This window comes from Podarcis muralis, chromosome 5, assembly GCF_964188315.1.
Source record: "Podarcis muralis chromosome 5, rPodMur119.hap1.1, whole genome shotgun sequence".
Taxonomy (NCBI): domain Eukaryota; kingdom Metazoa; phylum Chordata; class Lepidosauria; order Squamata; family Lacertidae; genus Podarcis; species Podarcis muralis.
The window spans coordinates 8634518-8651987 of record NC_135659.1 but is presented as its reverse complement, the minus strand read 5'-3'; the positions used below and the strand labels follow the sequence as shown (position 1 = coordinate 8651987).

The window sequence follows — 17470 nt, the reverse complement described above, 5'->3', positions numbered from 1 at the left end:
TAAAAATGAGAAAGTGGTGCACACATGCAAAAAGGGCACTTGTAAGCATATACCCCAATACAAAATCACTGGCAAAGGCTGATTACTCCCATTCCGATTGCTGCAAAAGGCTACTTTAAATAAGATTAATAGGGCACCATTACAGTTTTGAGCATTGCATGGCTTGTTTAATTTATTAGTTATGCTGATAAACTAGAAGCCAGTTTCTATGAGTAATTTTCACAAATGTACCTTTGGGGGGTAGGGAATCACCATAATTCCTTACTCACAGTGATTTTCACTTCCCCCCTCTAAATAGTTTTTAAAAATCCACTCTAGATTTGCTTTTGCTTTACAAGTGAGTGAAACCAAAATAAACAGATACTCCACTTGCCACAGATTTTGCTTCATTCAGTGTTTCCCCGTTAAAACCTACAGGCCTGCAGCAGGAGAAGACACAAGACAACCCTGGTCCTTTGCGGTAAAGGCATATTCCATTTTTAACGTGACCCTTTTTGAGAAAATAATTAGCATTTTAAGAAACGCAACAAAGCTTTTACCTGCTGGAAACAAGCACAGATGGCAAGTAAGGGAAGAACCAAGAGAACTTGCATTTTAAAGCTCTTTCGGGTGAACCCCTACCAATTCACAAAGCAAGTAAATCGTAGCTGGGCAATCTAAATGCTGGCAGTGAAAGAGAGGAGGGCTGTATGTAAAGAAGCCTGCTATCATTTTACATCAGTCAGATTATTGTGACTGTAAAACAGGGGCGATGGAAAGTTTTCCACTCCACGGTGCTCTTGGACACCCCTCCTAAAAATAGAAAGTGGCAGCTGGGTGTTGCAACTGAAACCAAAGATGATCCATGAACGGCGTTAAAGGAAGCCTGATGGTATTTTGGGAAGGGCTGCCTCCACCTGTTGAGGCCGGGATGAGAATTGGCCACACTCAGAAAAATCCATATTCTACTATCGTGGTTTGAAATTGGATAGAACTGGAGGAAGCTGCGAAATGAAAACTGGTGCCAAAAATACTGTGTGTACATTCTTCCTTTTACAAGGCAAGCTTTCTATTCCTCTTAGCTGTCTCCAGCGCTATAGTTTTAACACTACTTCTTTGAGCTGTGGTGCTGTAAATCAATCTTAATAAAGCAGAGCATTAATATAACTCCATCCCAGATTTGGAATCACTACTTTTATTGATACTGCCCTTCTGTAACACAGCCAAAAGCTATCAAATTAATGTCTGTTTCTATATGTTGATCATGTGTACAATTAATTCTTAAAAAACACAACAGAGAAACAATCTTTTTTCAAAAGGGTATTGAAAATAAATACTATAGTATTGAAAAGCTGAGCAGCAATATATGGCAGTAAGTTTATAAAATATTTATCTGTCCTATTAGTTGATCTCCAGGAATTAAAAGCTGTTGTATTTCAGAAGCATCTGATCCACACTGAGTTGATTTGCTGATTGTTAGGAAGCTCAGTTCATGAACAGTGCAAAGTAGTACTGATGCTCCAGGAGCCACTACCAAGAAGTCCTACACAAAATGTTCAGCATACACTTAATAGAGAAGACAACTGTTATAGCCACTCCTCATAAAGATTTTCTGTCCACTCATTCATTTAATAATTGTGCTGGCAGGCTGTATGAAATCTCTTATATAATTATAGTAGCACTAAGAAACAGCTGAGTAGTCAACAAATAGGAATTTACATGTTTTAAAATTATTTAAACATGTATATACAGGGCAACTAGATCCTGGGTTAACAAGTAAATGGAAGGGAGATTTCCCCTTTCTGAAAGCTTTTCTGGAGGACTGGGCCCTTCTGAATAATATGGGATGGGGAGGCGGGGTGAGACACTGTTGGGGGAATGGTACAAAGGTGAACCTCTACCCAATTTTGAGCAAATCCCTGTTCCTGTAGCAGCTTCCCAACACCATTGCGCAGAAGGGCATACCTGCCACACTAAATGGCATTTTGGGAGGTGCAGGTGACCTGAGCTCTACGAGTTATGAGTTCCTGGCCTAGAAAACTTCAAGACACTAATGCCTACACTTATAAACCACTTTACAGGAAAATATTTTCTTAAGACCTTCATGTATACATAAACATTTCCATGTGCTCTGGCTGCTGCTTGTATTCCACACTCAAAAAGGTGTATTCAGTGTTAGACCCCAGGAACCTTCACTTTAAGGTATGACAGCCAGTTTTAATATAAGCCACTAAAGCATTTCTGACCCTGAGTCAGGAAGGAATGTGTAGCTGCATCATGTGCAAAAGCTCCCAAATAAAGAAAAAACATTCTACAGAACATGGCCAGGGGCTTTTCTAGCACTTCCAGAGGCGGCCATAGTTATCGCGGTTAAAATCCACTTACTGTAGATACACTTGGGGACAAAGAATGGCACTCTGGTGAATCTTCAAAAAGCAAGGACAATTGTGCTGAGAACATATTTTGAAAATGCAGGTTTTGCAAGTTTCTCAAACACAGTAAAATCCAAGTGGCTCAATTACATAAGAATCAGTAAATATCAAAGTCCTGAGGTTTGCACATTACCATTTACATTCAAGTACATACATTCATATACAATTAAGATGTATAGCCTGACATAAACTGAAGGCTGTCTGGAATGAAGCATTCAAAATATGTGGGCTGTCACACTTTACCAGTTGTCAGATTCAAATTTTACACGGAAAGTTCCATCTTCCTGCAGGGCAGGAATCCAAACCATGGCGGGGGGGGACTTCATTTCTGCAATAAATAAGTTCTGCCCAGCGCAAAGGCAACATTAAAACCTGTGATTATCTAAAATAATAATTTCAGATTTAATATTCATAAGTTTCAGAAGAGTGAATTATTTTGAGAAAGGAAGGACCTTGAAGCACACAACTCTTTTAAAAATCTTGATTGAACTATGGGTTAATCTATATCAGTGATTCCTTCACTCCTTTTTGGGCAAGTGCAAAAATGTGCGTTTACAAAGGCTGCATCTTGTCCACCTGGGACTCCCATATGCAAAAGGAAATTCATATTGGTCAGTCTGGCAGTGGATCAACAGAGACTGACGAGCCTTGTAGTTCTGGGTTAAAAATACTGGCATTGTGAAGACAATCCCAAAGTTAGAATCTGGACAGGGCATTTGTGTTTGTATGTGAAGGCCTGCCACTCCGGACTAGAAATTTGAATTGCATCATTATGTTAATCAAACCCAACAACAGGACGTGGCTAAAGCAAACTCCAAGAAGCTGCAATTATAGGAGAGTTAGTCCATCCGAGATTTTGGTAAATGGATGACAAGAGTTGTTACTGGATATACGAAGTATTAGTGACACCTTTGAGTTTGCATTTTATTCTAATACACTTCAAGTACAAAGAAGACAGAACCATGTGCTTATTACTATTCATTAACTTGTTGCTCCCATTTGCAGTATTCTCTGAAAGGACTTCAAATTGTTAAGTAGTTCTAGCAATCAATATTCTTTTGAGATGCAAGGTCCTGAACTCTAAGAATTACAGGAGTGTCACATAAACAGAACTATGTTATGCTCTACAAGTTCTTAATATGTGAATTTCCAGCTTATTTGGAAAGGAATAAATCAGATTTAAAATTTTGAAGCACACACCTAAGAGTCAGTTCTGATTACCAAGCTGGAAATACATACCCTATCCAGCCATTAATAGATGTACATGCTGTATTGTTTTCATTCTCTCTTACAAAAATATTATTTCACCTGCAAACAGTTTTCCTGAGGAAGGACATTTTCAGGCCACACAGGTAAGACCAGGTGGGATATGCGGCTCCACAGCCCACTCAGTTTGTCTGTGTCCATGTGCTTATAGGAACCTGGCATGTCTGAGTTGGTAAATTTAGCCCAGAGGAAGTCCCTCACTTTCTCCTCAACTTGCAGTGGGCTAAGGTCCTTTCTTAGAGTCTCCTCATCCAGAAGAACAGTTAAAAGTAGGGCAACATCCTTAAATGCTGCATTCTCATGGTCACAGTACTTGTAAAATATCAGGGTGGAACCAGCAGGCAGCGACTCAAATCGATGCACGACTGCCACCTTCCTGCCTCCCTTGAACCCAGAACTCAACTCTTCGTCCACAAGGAGTTTGACATCATCACTGTCTAGAGTGGCTTTGCTGGCCCCGTCAATTTTTATTGTAGAAGCGTGCTGCGAGGATGAGAAAGCATCAGCAAGCTGGTTGCTTAAACATTTCAGGGCACCTTCAGCTTCTTTTGCAGCAGTGAACAATAAAACAGCTGGTTGCAAAAACGGTTGAGAAGAGTTGAGGCGTTTCTCCAAGATGACTTGGATTCCCTTCCACAACTTTTTGTCTTGACTTGGGTAGCTGCTCATGAGATCTCTCATTTGTTTCTGAAACGCTTTCAGGGCTTCAGTTCGCAGGTTATTTTCCAAACTACGGTACGATGAAGACTGAAGCACATACCATCCACCACCAGCAAGGCAAACTACTACTACTACTACTATAAGTGGCAGAATCCATGCAAATGCGTGTCCCCGATTAGACTGTTTAGAACCTAGTGCACACACATACACAAAACAAAGGATGAGAAAAAATACATACATCTGAGTTTCATTTTAGAAGTTGCTTTTATTATTCTGGCTGATTTCATCACCATTTCAGGCAGATTGGAAGGCACACTATTGACAATTCAAAAGAACTGGACTTCCCCAGAAAAACAGCAAAAAGCAAAGTGTTAACTTTAACAAGTTCAAATTAAAGCTTGCTTTTTGGAAAAATGTTCATAAATGAAATATTGGGACTGAAAATCTCACACATGGCACAAGCGGGCATTCTTAAAGTCAGTATTTGGCAGTATTTATGGCTTCTCCGTTATTGTTCATTGCAAGCTTGTTTCTGCTGGAAAAAATACATCTTTAAGTAAAAATTCTCCAGTCTCAACCAATAGATTTGTCTGCTAAAGTGAGTGAAATAAGTATTCTCCCCAACCATCTTATGGATTGTGACCACCTGCAGGTAAGATTGCTAGATGGAAACAACCTCCTGTTCATAGCCAAGTGGGATCTGCCTCATAGTTGCAGGGGTGGGGGGAGATTTTCTCCTAAATATGACTTAGGGAGGGAAAGGGGTAACATATCCTCTTAACAGGTGCAGCCCAATGACAATTGACCCCACCTGTAGTGAGACCCCATGTCTGCATTTTTTTTTCTTTTTTAAAAAAAAGGTGCAACTGCACAAATTCACATTCAATGTAATGTGTAGTTTATCCCCACCTGCCAGAATCTCTCCAGTGTCTCAGACAGGGATCGTTCCTAGTCCTATCTGGAACTGTTGTGGACTGAACATGGGGCCTTTTGCATGTGTACTTTACCACTGAGCTATAGCCCTTCTCTATTCCATCACAACAGAAATAGATCACCAGAAATAATGCTCAGCTGGTAGAGTTTTTACACCACAAGGAATAAGAAGGTATGTTTTAACATCTTTCAAGGCTATTCCCTTCTCATTCAAAAGGAAAATGTCTATCGTACGTGTTTTCCTGCTCGAACAACTCTGCAGGAAGCAAAGTTGAAGTGACTTCTCTTCCTTTGATGGAAAGAGTGTTCAAGCATGATGGATTGGTTGTGCAACCAAGTTCCCTATGAGAAATCTAACTGCGCAACCAATCCCTGCAGGAAGCAATTTTGCCAACCTTATGCCCAGCATAAGACTAGAAAAGCCCCTCGAGCTGTAGTACCCAAGTGCTAAACAACAGAATTTTGACACATGGGCAGAACATCCCAACATGTCAATCATTTCCCACCCATCAAAGTTGTCCTGTGGAGTGGAGAAAGATCTAGCGCATTGAGGCAAAATGGTTCCCCACCCGATAAAAAGCCTAGATTCTAGACAAGCAAGTCTGCATACATAATTACAGAGGTGTAAGGTTGTCAAACACATTTCAGTAAAAAAACCTAGATTTTATCAGTGGTATGCACAGACACTACAACAACAACACATAGTCTGAAAGAGGAAAATACCTTACTTTTGGGAGCAGCATGTGGTTGTTTCTTTGGCACATGGGCTAGAATACAAACCAAAGATAAGAGATTTAAGTGCAAACCAATCCAATTATTTTCAAATAAAATTCAATAAATAAATTCCATAAACTTCATGATCCAAATTGTCTTCCTACAAAAAGAGGAATATTCTCATCATATTCATAAGGCAACGGGAGAACAGCACAACAGGAATTCATATTTGAATCCAAGTAGCTATAATATTTGTAATTTCTGGAAAACCCAAACATGCATTTGCTTTGCTGTTTTAAGGCTATAAAACATATTCTGTATAACTTATTACATAATAAATGTAGCAGAGTATAAATGCCTTAGTTTAAAGTGTATAGCACAATTTAAGTATCTACATTTTGTTCAAATTGTTACAAATGCAACAGCTTTCTCTGTTCCATCTTTAAAATACTGTACTAAATGTATATATTTTTGCCAGTTGGAAAAACAGGAAGCATTACAATAAATAAAAGCAAGTATTATTATTTGGGTAAAGAAAACAGACTCCATTCCAGTCAACATTATCCAAAAAGATGAAACAAAAAAACACACCCTGCATCACTTTGAGGAAACAGTGGCAAGGTGGTACATACTACAAACAATTATCCCTCTTCAAACTTTTATGCAAGTCTTCAGAAGTATTTAGCCAAGCAGTATTAGTAATTACCCAATACAATAGCCATGTTTGGACATAACAATATGTCATGGCTCTTTTGTCAGGAATGCCTAAGGCTAGCTATGCATTTAGGTAGAGAGGGTTTCAGGAACTTTGTTTCCACTTTTTGTTAAGTTGATTCCCTGTGCTGTCCAAATCTGAAAGTCTTAGTTAAAGACTAGTTTAAGCAAGCCAGCTTCGTGACTCATTGTTAAAGTAAAGGTAAAGATAAAGGGACCCATGACTGTTAAGTCCAGTTGCAGACAACTCTGGGGTTGCGGTGCTCATCTCGCTTTACTGGCCGAGGGAGCTGGCGTACGGCTTCCGGGTCATGTGGCCAGCATGACTAAGCTGCTTCTGGAGAACCAGAGCAGCCGTTTACCTTCCCGCCGGAGCAGTACCTATTTATCTACTTGCAGTTTGTGCTTTTGAACTGCTAGATTGGCAGGAGCAGGGACCAAGCAACAGGGGCTCACCCCATCATGGGGATCAGCAAGCCCCAGGCTCTGTGGTTTAAACCACAGCACCACCCGCTGGTTTTAATTCAATGAATGCCTCCTCCTTGCTATGTGGGAAGAGAAAGAAGAACCCGAGCCAGAGGCTCACTACAAATACAACTCGTTTGTGACACTTAACATAGCTTGCCATGATGGCTGAAGGCTACCACTATCTGAAACCATTCCTGGGACCCATTTTGAGAAAGTGAACTGTAGTCAACACATTATCTTAAAACCCTGCCTTAAAAAGCATTTCATTAATTATTCAAAAATAAAAGTTCAAGGTTTTTCTCCCCCAGTTTACTCCTATATTTCCATTTTTCCCCCACAGAAAAAAATTGAAAAAAGATCTCATGAGAGGACCTAATATTTCTGTTTCCCTGCCCAAAGCCTTCAACAGAGGTTAGAGTCTTCCTTACATAAACCTCATTACACTTGCTTATTTTAGTGAAAGTATCTATGCAAGGGGGAATAGGTGAAGGAAATAGGTTTGGGACAACAGGTATCAAGTGGGGCATATATTTCAAGAGAAATATATTGGGTTTAATGCCAATTCCATGCACTGCTGCCAAAACATAGTACTGGAACATTTCACACTTATCACACCTACCTAGGACAATATGACCATTATATACTTATGAATTCAGACCTCACATTTAGATACACTTTCAACAAAAATGCATCTGTTTAGAAGAACGCAGGGAAATCCTCTTATTCAACCACAGGCTATGTCCAATAAAGTCATCCTGTTTGAGCAAGGATTTCCACATGTGCAACAGAACTTTCCCTGACTCTCCTGCACTCAAATCTGTTCTATGGGATTCCTCCACCTTCCAGAGCCACATGGGGGCATTTGGGGAGAGGGGAGCACAAGGAAGTTCCACTGTGCAAGTGGAAATCCTTGCACAAACAGGATAACTTCATTGGATACAACCCAATGTTTCAGACTAACAAGGTCTGTCTGTCTTTATTTATTTCATTATATACCACTGCCAAACCAATGTCTTAAATCTCTCCTCTTTTACGTTCCAGCCCAGAACTAGATCTACCATATCATCCTGTCAGTGTTCTATAATCATGTAATGTGGAATGAATACACATTTAACCTACTGCTATAAACATGAAAGTTTTAAAATAAAAGCAGGCAAAATACCCATACACAAAAACTGAAGTTCCATACAAACCTTGCGTTCTCGCTCTTAATTTTGTCTTCTGATTAAGCCCTTGTGGTTTCTGAGCAAAATAATGTGCATCTAAAAAAGAGGATGCAAGAAAAAAATACGGCATCACATTAGTGATACAAGGAACCAACACAATCCTAAGACTGCAAAAGGAGCCCTAGATGGAGAAAGCTAGCTAGGGATATAAGAGTAAGACAAGCTTGCAAGGAAGCCCAGCTCTAGGTGCACAGGGAGCCCCAGACAATAGTTCAATCAGAAAGTTAAGCACACAGGTGAGGTAAGAATCTCTGTGGGTTAAGGGTTAACAGCTTACCAAATTTTCTGATTTCACCAAATTGTTCAGAATGGTAAGAACAAAAAAAAAAGATAGCAAGGAGTTTCAAAAGGAAGTAAACTTGGGGAAATGGGAATTAAAATGGCAATGCAAAGCGTCAATGTAAGCACGTGTAAAGTGAGCACAGTGGGGCAAAAAATCCCAAGCCACAGATTTGGTCTCCACTTGCTGGGACTAACCAGGAAAGAGACCTTATGGTCACACAGTGAAAATGTTGATTTGGTGTGCTTGGAATACTGTGAACAGTTATGGTAACTGCACCTCAAAAAATTGTAGAGCCTGGGGGGGGGGGGGAATCCAGAAAAGGGCCACCAAAATGATCAAGGGGATGGAGCTACAACTTTTTGAGAAAAGTTTACAATGTTTAGGGATTTTTAGTTTAGAAAAAAAAGCAAGAGGGGAATATGATACGATATGATAAAGCTAGGCATGGTGTGGAAAAAATGAATAGAGATAAGCTTTTCTCTCTCACGATACTAGACAGCCAAAAGGAATTACTTCACACAGGACATAGTTAAACTGTGGAATTTGCAGTGATGGTTACCAACCTGTACAGCTTTAGAAATATTAGGTAAATTCATGGAGAACTAGACTAAATAGCAACTGGTCCTGATGGCTGTATACAACTTCCAGGATCAGAAGCAACACGCCTCCAAATGCTGGGGGATATGAGCTGGGAAGTGCTATTGTGCTCTGTTCTGCCGGCAGGTTTCTTGTTGGTATTTGGTTGGCACCACTTGAGAACAGAATGCGGACAATACCGGCATTTGGCATCAAGAGTCATCTTACGTTTTGTCACTATATTGCATGTCAAACTGCTACCTGCATGAACAGGCTCTGATCCAACCAGAGTTTCAGGCAATGCACACAACCGCTTTTGGATATGCACAATTCAATCTATGGGTGCTGCAATGAATTCCTCACAGATTATAGCTCTATATTATGAGCTGCCTAAATTTCTGGAAAACCGCAGTGGATAAAATACAAAAAGATCCTGCACCACATAACAAACTGACACCCTGCCAGGAATAGGAAAACAGGCGACTGCTACCTTCTATGAATCTGCTAGCTGACTGAAAATTATCATGCCAGATTTCAGGTCTGTTTTCACTCTCCACTTCAGTTGCTTCATGTTCTGAAAAGATACAAATGTTGAATCAGAGCCTAAAGCAATAAAACTATTTAATCCCATATTTACTTACAGCCCCATCTTTAGATTTAGGTTTGGTCAGCCATGTGCTTCAACTAATTCATTAAGCTGAGTAGTTAAAAAAAAGGTAAAGGTAAAGGTACCCCTGCCCGTATGGGCCAGTCTTGACAGACTCTAGGGTTGTGCGCCCATCTCACTTAAGAGGCCGGGGGCCAGCGCTGTCCGGAGACACTTCCGGGTCACGTGGCCAGCGTGACAAAGCTGCATCTGGCGAGCCAGCACAGCACACGGAAACGCCGTTTACCTTCCCGCCAGTAAGCGGTCCCTATTTATCTACTTGCACCCGGGGGTGCTTTCGAACTGCTAGGTTGGCAGGCGCTGGGACCGAGCAACGAGAGCGCACCCCGCCGCGGGGATTTGAACCGCCGACCTTTCGATCATGCATATTTCAAGAATGAACTTAATTTTAAGAAATACGCACATGAAGAGCACCACACTGAATTGAGTTCAGACACTTCCTAGAAGTTTGCAGAGTTGCTTCAATATAGATGGTCCATATTAGCAGTCTAGCCAGCTCAACAGCACGAGAGTGGATGCTCAGGAACCATTGTTTAATTGTCAATTGTTCTGGTCATTTCCACGTTTCACAAAGTGACCAAAGTATTGAAAGAACCACCTGGAGCTCCAAGAACATGCAGCAATCCATTGGATTCCAGAAGACCATAGGAATAGGTTTACAGTGGTACCTTGGTTCTCGAATGTAATCCATTCTGGGAGTCCGTTTGACTCCCGAAACGATTAAAAAGCCAAGGTGCAGCTTCCGATCGGCTGCAGGAGCTTCCTGCACTCAATCAGAAGCTGTGGAAACCATGTTGGACTCTAGGCTTCTGAAAAACGTTCACAAGCCAGAACATTTACTTCTGGGTTTGCGGCATTCGGGAGCTGATTTGTTCAGGAGCCAAGCCGTTCGAGTACCAAGGTACCACTGTACTACCCTTGCAGAAAAGAACACACACTACATACAATCTTAAGCCTCAACAGGTAGCCTTCTGGTTATAACATGGGAGTTTAGCTAAATATCCCATTTAGACCACCTTCCAGTTTAATTGATAATACTAGATCCAAAGTATAAACTACTAGACATGTTGGGCTACAACACATTGGGACAGAATCACTGTAAGTCTACTCCAACAGTAATGACTAATAAATAATTAAATCCCCCTGTAAGAAGGCCCTCCTCCAACATGAACATGCTGATAAAAATATCAATAGTGCTGTCACCAATAGTGTTAAGAGAAGCTCTTATAGTTCCTAATTTATTGTCATCATGGATCTAGGCAATGACCTTTTAATTTGCCTGCAATTTTAATCTTTGATAAAATGGTAGCATTAGAAATCTGTTGAATAATTGCTATTTTCTTTAGTTACTACCTTCTTGCAATACACTTGGAAATGTTTTATAACAAAAGGGTGAGGTATAAATAAATTCGAGTTCTGTGTAGGCAACACTACAGACTACTGCATTTCACAAACCTCTGGGTCCCACCAGTTAGATTATTCCTTCATATCCATGTGTATGTGTAGACATGAATGTACCTCCCTGTAGGGATAGCACTTCATGCATCTATTAATTTGGGTTCTGGCGCACAAAAAGCATATGCCACAATATGCTTTAGTGTGCCGTAAGTCCCAGATTATAATGGCTGCCTTTCTGAAATTCAAAAGCAAAGTGATCCAACCTGATTTATTTCTTGTAGAGTCTCTGGCTTGGTCATAAGAAAGCCCTGTTAAGACAAGAAATTATTCATTAGTAATCAATATAATAAGAAGTAAAAAAAAGAAAGCTGGTCAATTTCTGAAGTGAGATTTCAAATAATGCTACAAGGGAAAATGCATTTACTTCAGCTCTAGCTTCCACAATTCTTGGAAATGCAAAGTTATGTTTTGTTCCTTTATTTTATTGGTATAAATAAAGGAACAAAAATTAGGAGCTGGGTATCTGTTACAGAGGATATGTTTGGACGATCAAATCCTGGTATAATAAACCAGGATATACATGAGCTTTGTTTACCTGCACACAGCCTCTTTGACCCCACATTATCCCACTCTTTGTGGAAACGGGGCAACAAGCTGCAGTTGACCATAGCTTCCCATTGCATCTGAATAAGGAGCCAACAATTTCCAGACATGCAAAAATATGAAGCAATTTGTTTACGGATGACTTCCAAATCCTGGCTTGCTTGGAAGCATATCCTAACCATAGTTTCTCAGTTCAGATGCAACAAGGAACCACGCTTGTTTCCAGACTCATGCAAACGCAGCAGCAAACAGGCTGTATAAAACATGAATCTGAACAGCCAGAGTCAGAATCAGTTGAATCTAGTCAGATTTCTGAATTTCCATGAATATGTACATGTAAGCACTGTACATATTACATCCGAGTAATATAGAGCAACACAACTTTGTTCAAGACTGCTGTAGGCATTTTACCTGTCCTTGGACTTCTTCTAAGAGCTGGTCGAACAAGCTCAGAGTCATCTGCAATTCCCAAGATGTTTTTACTCCCTACCAAAGGAAGCAAAGTAGAAATGCAAAGAATTCAGTAATCAAATAGCTACCGCAGCCACTCATATCCCTCAATTACGGAGAAAAGGCATCAATTTAAGAGCACAAGTAGAACATGCAACCCATGAGCCCCTAAGGACTCTGAAATAGAGACTGAATATTTGGCCTTCACAGGTTTTATACACCTGTCACTAAGTCATAACATTAAATGTAGGTAAGCAAGGCAGATTTTTGAAGATGTAATCAAGAAATGCTCCAAATATCTACTACTGGTTAGCCAATTTTTTCCCCTGCCAAATGATCACAGAATCATTAAAACATTATTTGCTAAGCATATTTTTCAAAGAAGATATAATAATGACTATGTGACAAGTAAAGTCCCCATGTTTGGGGCATAGAAGAATTGACAGAATCTGATTAAAATAGTTTCAATAATTATGTCAATTAAGCAATATTGTCTGATAACAGTTAACTACAGTCATACCTCGGGTTGAAGTTGCTTCGGGATAAGTATTTTCGGGTTGCGTGCTGCGGCGACCAGGAAGTAACACGCTCCATTACTTTCGGGTTTCACCACTCACGCATGCGCAGATGGTCAAAATAACGTCATGCACATGCGCAAAAGCAGTGAATCGCAACCCACGTGGGCATGGGTTGCGTTCGCTTCTGGATGTAAACGGGGCTCCAGAACGGATCCCGTTTGCATCCAGAGGTACCACTGTACTGTTTTACAATGATATGCAACTGGGCCTATGACTTACTTTGAGAAGACATGTAGACATTCCTAGAAACTTAACAATATACAGTGGACGATCGGGTTGCGAACATGCTCCATGCGGGATGCACGTTCGCAACCTGCAGCGGCGCGTCTGCGCATGCGCGGGTTGCAATTTGGCGCTTCTGCGCATGCGCAACTGCCAAAACCCAAAAAAACGCAACCTGAAGCGTCTGTAACCCAGGGTATGACTGTTTAAGCTAAAGGCAAAAAGTAACCATTTACATACCATGACATCCCTCACGTACCATTTTTCTTAGTCACTTATTGTTTACGCAATTCTTTCCTTCTGTGCATTCAAAATAGATGAAAATGAGGAAAAGGAAACAGAAACCTAACTTAAGAATTGTTGCAGCTTGTGAAACTGACTGTGCCTTCTCAACAGTAAGCCCAACCAAGTTCAATGGGACTTACTCCTAAATAAGCATATATAGGGTTTGCAGCCCAAAGATATAATTTGATTGGGAATTCTCTGGAAAAAAACTCCATCAGGGGGCTGCCGTGAGATGCCACCAACCACTGGACTTCCAATCCAGCAGAGGCAGACTTCAGGTAACCTTTCGTAATATGGCACCCTGCGCGAGGGCAAAGTCCCGTGTGAATCTTCCCAATGTTGTGCCCCCTTGGCGTTGCCCATGTGTGTAGGGAAACCACCTGAAAACAGCCTTCTTCAACCATGAGCATCCTGCCCCCGGAGAGGTTCCTAGACTACAAAACCCATCATCCCTAACCAACAGGTGGTGGATGATGGGTGCTGTAGTCCCACCAACATTGGCTGGGGGAGGAAGGGTTGCTTCGGTCCTGTATACCTGAAGGAGCATCTCCACCCCCATCATTCTACCTGGACACTGAGGTCCAGCGCCGAGGGCCTTCTGGCCGTTCCCTCATTGCGAGAAGTGAAGTTACAGGGAACCAGGCAGAGGGCCTTCTCGGTAGTGGCACCCACCCTGTGGAACGCCCTCCCTTCAGATGTGAAGGAAATAAACAGCTATCCTATCTTTAAAAGACATCTGAAGGCAGCCCTGTTTAGGGAAGTTTTTTTTATTAAATAATTTTTTATTAATTTTCATCCAGTTATACATTTTACCCCGAATACAACAAATTATGTCTGTTTTGAACTTCCTTCAGCGTCTCTAAGAGTCACCCATTTTTATATCTTTAATACGCATTTCCCTTTTTTTATATTGCCATTGTTCCTCCTTAATCCCATTATTTTTAATAAACAATACTTATTTGATTTTTTACAGTGCCTCTTGAAAACCCACTAACGTTGTGTTTATACCACATATGTTTTTCAGATCATCCACCAGTTTTGGTGGTTTAGGGAAGTTTTTAATATTTAATGCTGTATTGTTTTTAACACTTGATCGGGAGCTGACCAGAGTGGCTGGGGAAACTCAGCCAGATGGGCGGGGTATAAATAATAAATAAATTATTATTATTATTATTATTATTATTATTATTAGACCAAACCGAAGGGAGCCAGACAAGCTCGCCCCCGCCGCTGCCCACTCACCTTCCGAGGCGGCGGCCGAGGCTTCTCGCAGGGCCTGCCGGTCCTCCGCCCTCTCGGGCCTCCTGAACGGCGTCGGCGGGTGGCGCCTCGCGCCCGAGCGGAGGCCGTAGGGCGCGGCGAGGGTCGCTTCCTCGCTCGGCTCCCCTTCGCCGTCGTCCTCCTGTTCGTCGTCGACGTCGTCGTCGTCCTCCTCCGCTCGCCTCATCCTCCTCCTCCTCCGCAGCCTCCTCGCCGGCGTGGCCGGGTGCTCCAGCACCTCCTCGGAGAAAGTCACTCCCCGCCGCGGCGGCGGCTTCCTCCCGGCCGGGCGGGAATAAGGAGTGGAACTGCTGAGGGGAGTGGAGGCGATGCCGCCACCGCCGCCGCCATCTTGAGAGGCGGTTCTCCTCAGGGGCGGCCTGGGCGTCACGTGACAGAAGGCCCCGCCGCCGCCGCCGCCGGATCCTGAGGAAACAGCCGGGCTCTCTCCCAGCATCGCCTCCCGCTCGCCCCGGGCGCTGCAGGCCGCCCTTGGCGGGCAGCCCGAGATGATATATGGCCGGCTTCAAACCCCCGGCTAATACGCAGCCAGCCACTGGGGGAGAAGCTGCCTCCCGCCTCGTCCTCTCTGCAGTGCAAATATAGTAAATAAATAAGCAAAACTCCGCTTCCTCACGCTCGCCTCCGTCGACTGCTTGGCCGCCTCAGTCCCTTGCCCAGTCTCTCTCCTTCCCTCCCCGGAACTCGCGCATTCACACGAGCACAACTTTCCTCCTCCTCCTCGACCTGAGGAAATTCTTCCTTGGCGCCTCACCGCCTTCGGAGCGAAAGGAGCGGGCTTCCCAAGCGAGGAGGCCGCCCCGCCGCCGCCAGCTCTCTCCCGGCTCCTTCGCAACGCTTTACCTTGCGAGGAGAAGGGCCGGGCTGCTCCTTCGCCAAGCGGCGCTTTAGTCTTGGGATTGGCGAAGGGAGGGAGCGGGGTGAAGGCCCGGCCCAGCTGCTGCTGCAGCCGCCGCCTGGGAGAGCAAATAGGTCGGGCAGGAGGGGAGCGGAGGTTTTTTAAAGCACCCTTCTGCGGCGCCGTGTAAATATAAAACAATTGGATAAGCTCCAGATCGGGTTGTAGCAGGGCGACGCCGGGAGCCTCGTTACGTGTCGGTGTGAATAGGCCGGCATCCCCGCAGGTTCATTCCTTGGCAGCAACAGGGCGCCTTTTCCCCCCACACCTTCCGAGGGGAGCCGCTGCCTCAGTTTCTGTTGCCCTTCGCAGATGAAAAGCTTAATTTCGTTTAAAGTTTTGGCCGGCATTTTCTTTGGAAGGAAATTATTTCTGACTGCTTTCCCCCCTTTCCTTTTATAAACGCAAACGCGACTTTCCTTTTTTTTTTTAAATATATTTATTGAAATTTCAAATAGTAAAACAAACTTCACAATCAACCAAAAAGAGAAAAAAAGAAAAACCCATCATCACAATCGAACAAAAACAGAAAAATACAGTAAAAAACAAAAAAAGATACAAAAAACAGAAAAAAGGAAAACATTAAAAGACATAAAAATCCAATTTTTAACTTATTGTTTTTATGACCTTCTTTTCTGACTTCCTCACCCCTCCCTTTTCTGTGTTCCCTTTTACACACTCATGTTCAGCAATACTTTACCTTCTTTCAAATCTTATTCTATATTATACTTTTCATCCTATTATGTCTCCAATTTTTCCTTTCCCTTTACATCCATTTTTACCTATTCTTTATAGCTTAATCCCTTTGTGTCATTTAATTTAAATTTGACATAATATTATTCAATTTTTTCACCCTTATTTCTTTAAAACATTTTTTTACATATTCTTTTCAACGCAAACGCGACTTTTCAAGACACAGTGACTTGGGCACAACATTTATACATGATTCTCTCTACCCCCCCACCCTCCTTTATGGGTAGGACTCGAGGCAACATCTACAGGCCAAAATTTGGAATTTTTTTTGTTTGTTTGTCAAAATGGACTTAAGCCCCTTTCGGAATTAAGTTCTTCAAATTCTAGCCGGCAGCAGTTTTGCTGATGATGCTTCAGCTCACAAGCACCTGCCAAAGCGCAAAGCTCAGCCCTAGTTAGTCATCTGAGAGGGACATATCCTGCGGTTTTATACACATCTAAAGTAGATGAATAAAGTTAATTTTGGAATATGCAAAAAATATGAAAAATAAATTTAAGGAACCGCAGAAAGAGGGGGAAGAAAGTCGAGTTTCCAAATGTTAAAATGGTTGTAAAATTATGGAAATGTATAAAATTTAAAATCATAAATAGAAGTTTTTAAAAGATCATTATTATTACCAGTGCTATTTTTCTAGAAAAATAGGTGACAGAATTCACCATTAACACCTGCGATGGCACATCACTTTCCCCCTGGCGCCGTTGGGCCTGCCCTCGCTTAAATATAGTTCACCCCCCTAACAGAACACCAATTCCACAAATTCCTACAAACTACCCCAGATTAACTTGTGGGGGGGGGAAATTTAATAATTTGGAGTCTCAGGCAGGATTTGATCAAATAAACAGTAAATATTTTATTAAACAAAGGAAGTTTATGGCACAAGTGGGTAAAACATAGGATACTTTGGATTATAATGCTATTTCACTTTAGTTCTGTCTCGATTGTTGCTTGCCGCTTAATACTTTGGTTCTTAAGCAAGGTGGTATTTTCTGTCAGTTACACACCCCCTGGACAACCCTGCTCCTGAGGTCCTCCAAGTAACAGACCCAAGGGGTCTCCACACCCCTCTTAACTGGTTTGGGAGTC

The 17470-nt window shown here is 42.1% G+C and overlaps 1 protein-coding gene across 1 annotated transcript; it reads right to left on the bottom strand.

Annotated features, from left to right (window-relative positions):
- Positions 1-3317: 3317 nt before the first annotated feature.
- On the bottom strand, positions 3318-15695 carry LOC114598583 (uncharacterized). The gene is made up of 7 exons (XM_028732409.2): positions 14697-15695; positions 12331-12405; positions 11580-11624; positions 9742-9825; positions 8360-8428; positions 5999-6037; positions 3318-4528 (listed from the first exon to the last, which is right to left on the bottom strand). The coding sequence occupies exons 1-7, from the start codon at positions 15169-15171 to the stop codon at positions 3711-3713; spliced, it is 1605 nt and encodes a 534-aa protein (XP_028588242.2). The 5' UTR covers positions 15172-15695; the 3' UTR covers positions 3318-3710.
- Positions 15696-17470: the final 1775 nt, after the last annotated feature.

What these genes read in the sequence shown, in the direction of transcription:
- LOC114598583 (XM_028732409.2), bottom strand. Translation starts at nt 15,171, where the DNA reads ATGCTGGGAGAGAGCCCGGCTGTTTCCTCAGGATCCGGCGGCGGCGGC. An exon ending in CTCGGCCGCCGCCTCGGAAG is followed by an intron (nt 12,406 to 14,696) that starts GTGAGTGGGCAG and finishes TTCCTTTGGTAG; the next exon opens with GGAGTAAAAACATCTTGGGA. An exon ending in ATTAAGAGCGAGAACGCAAG is followed by an intron (nt 6,038 to 8,359) that starts GTTTGTATGGAA and finishes TTTGTATTCTAG; the next exon opens with CCCATGTGCCAAAGAAACAA.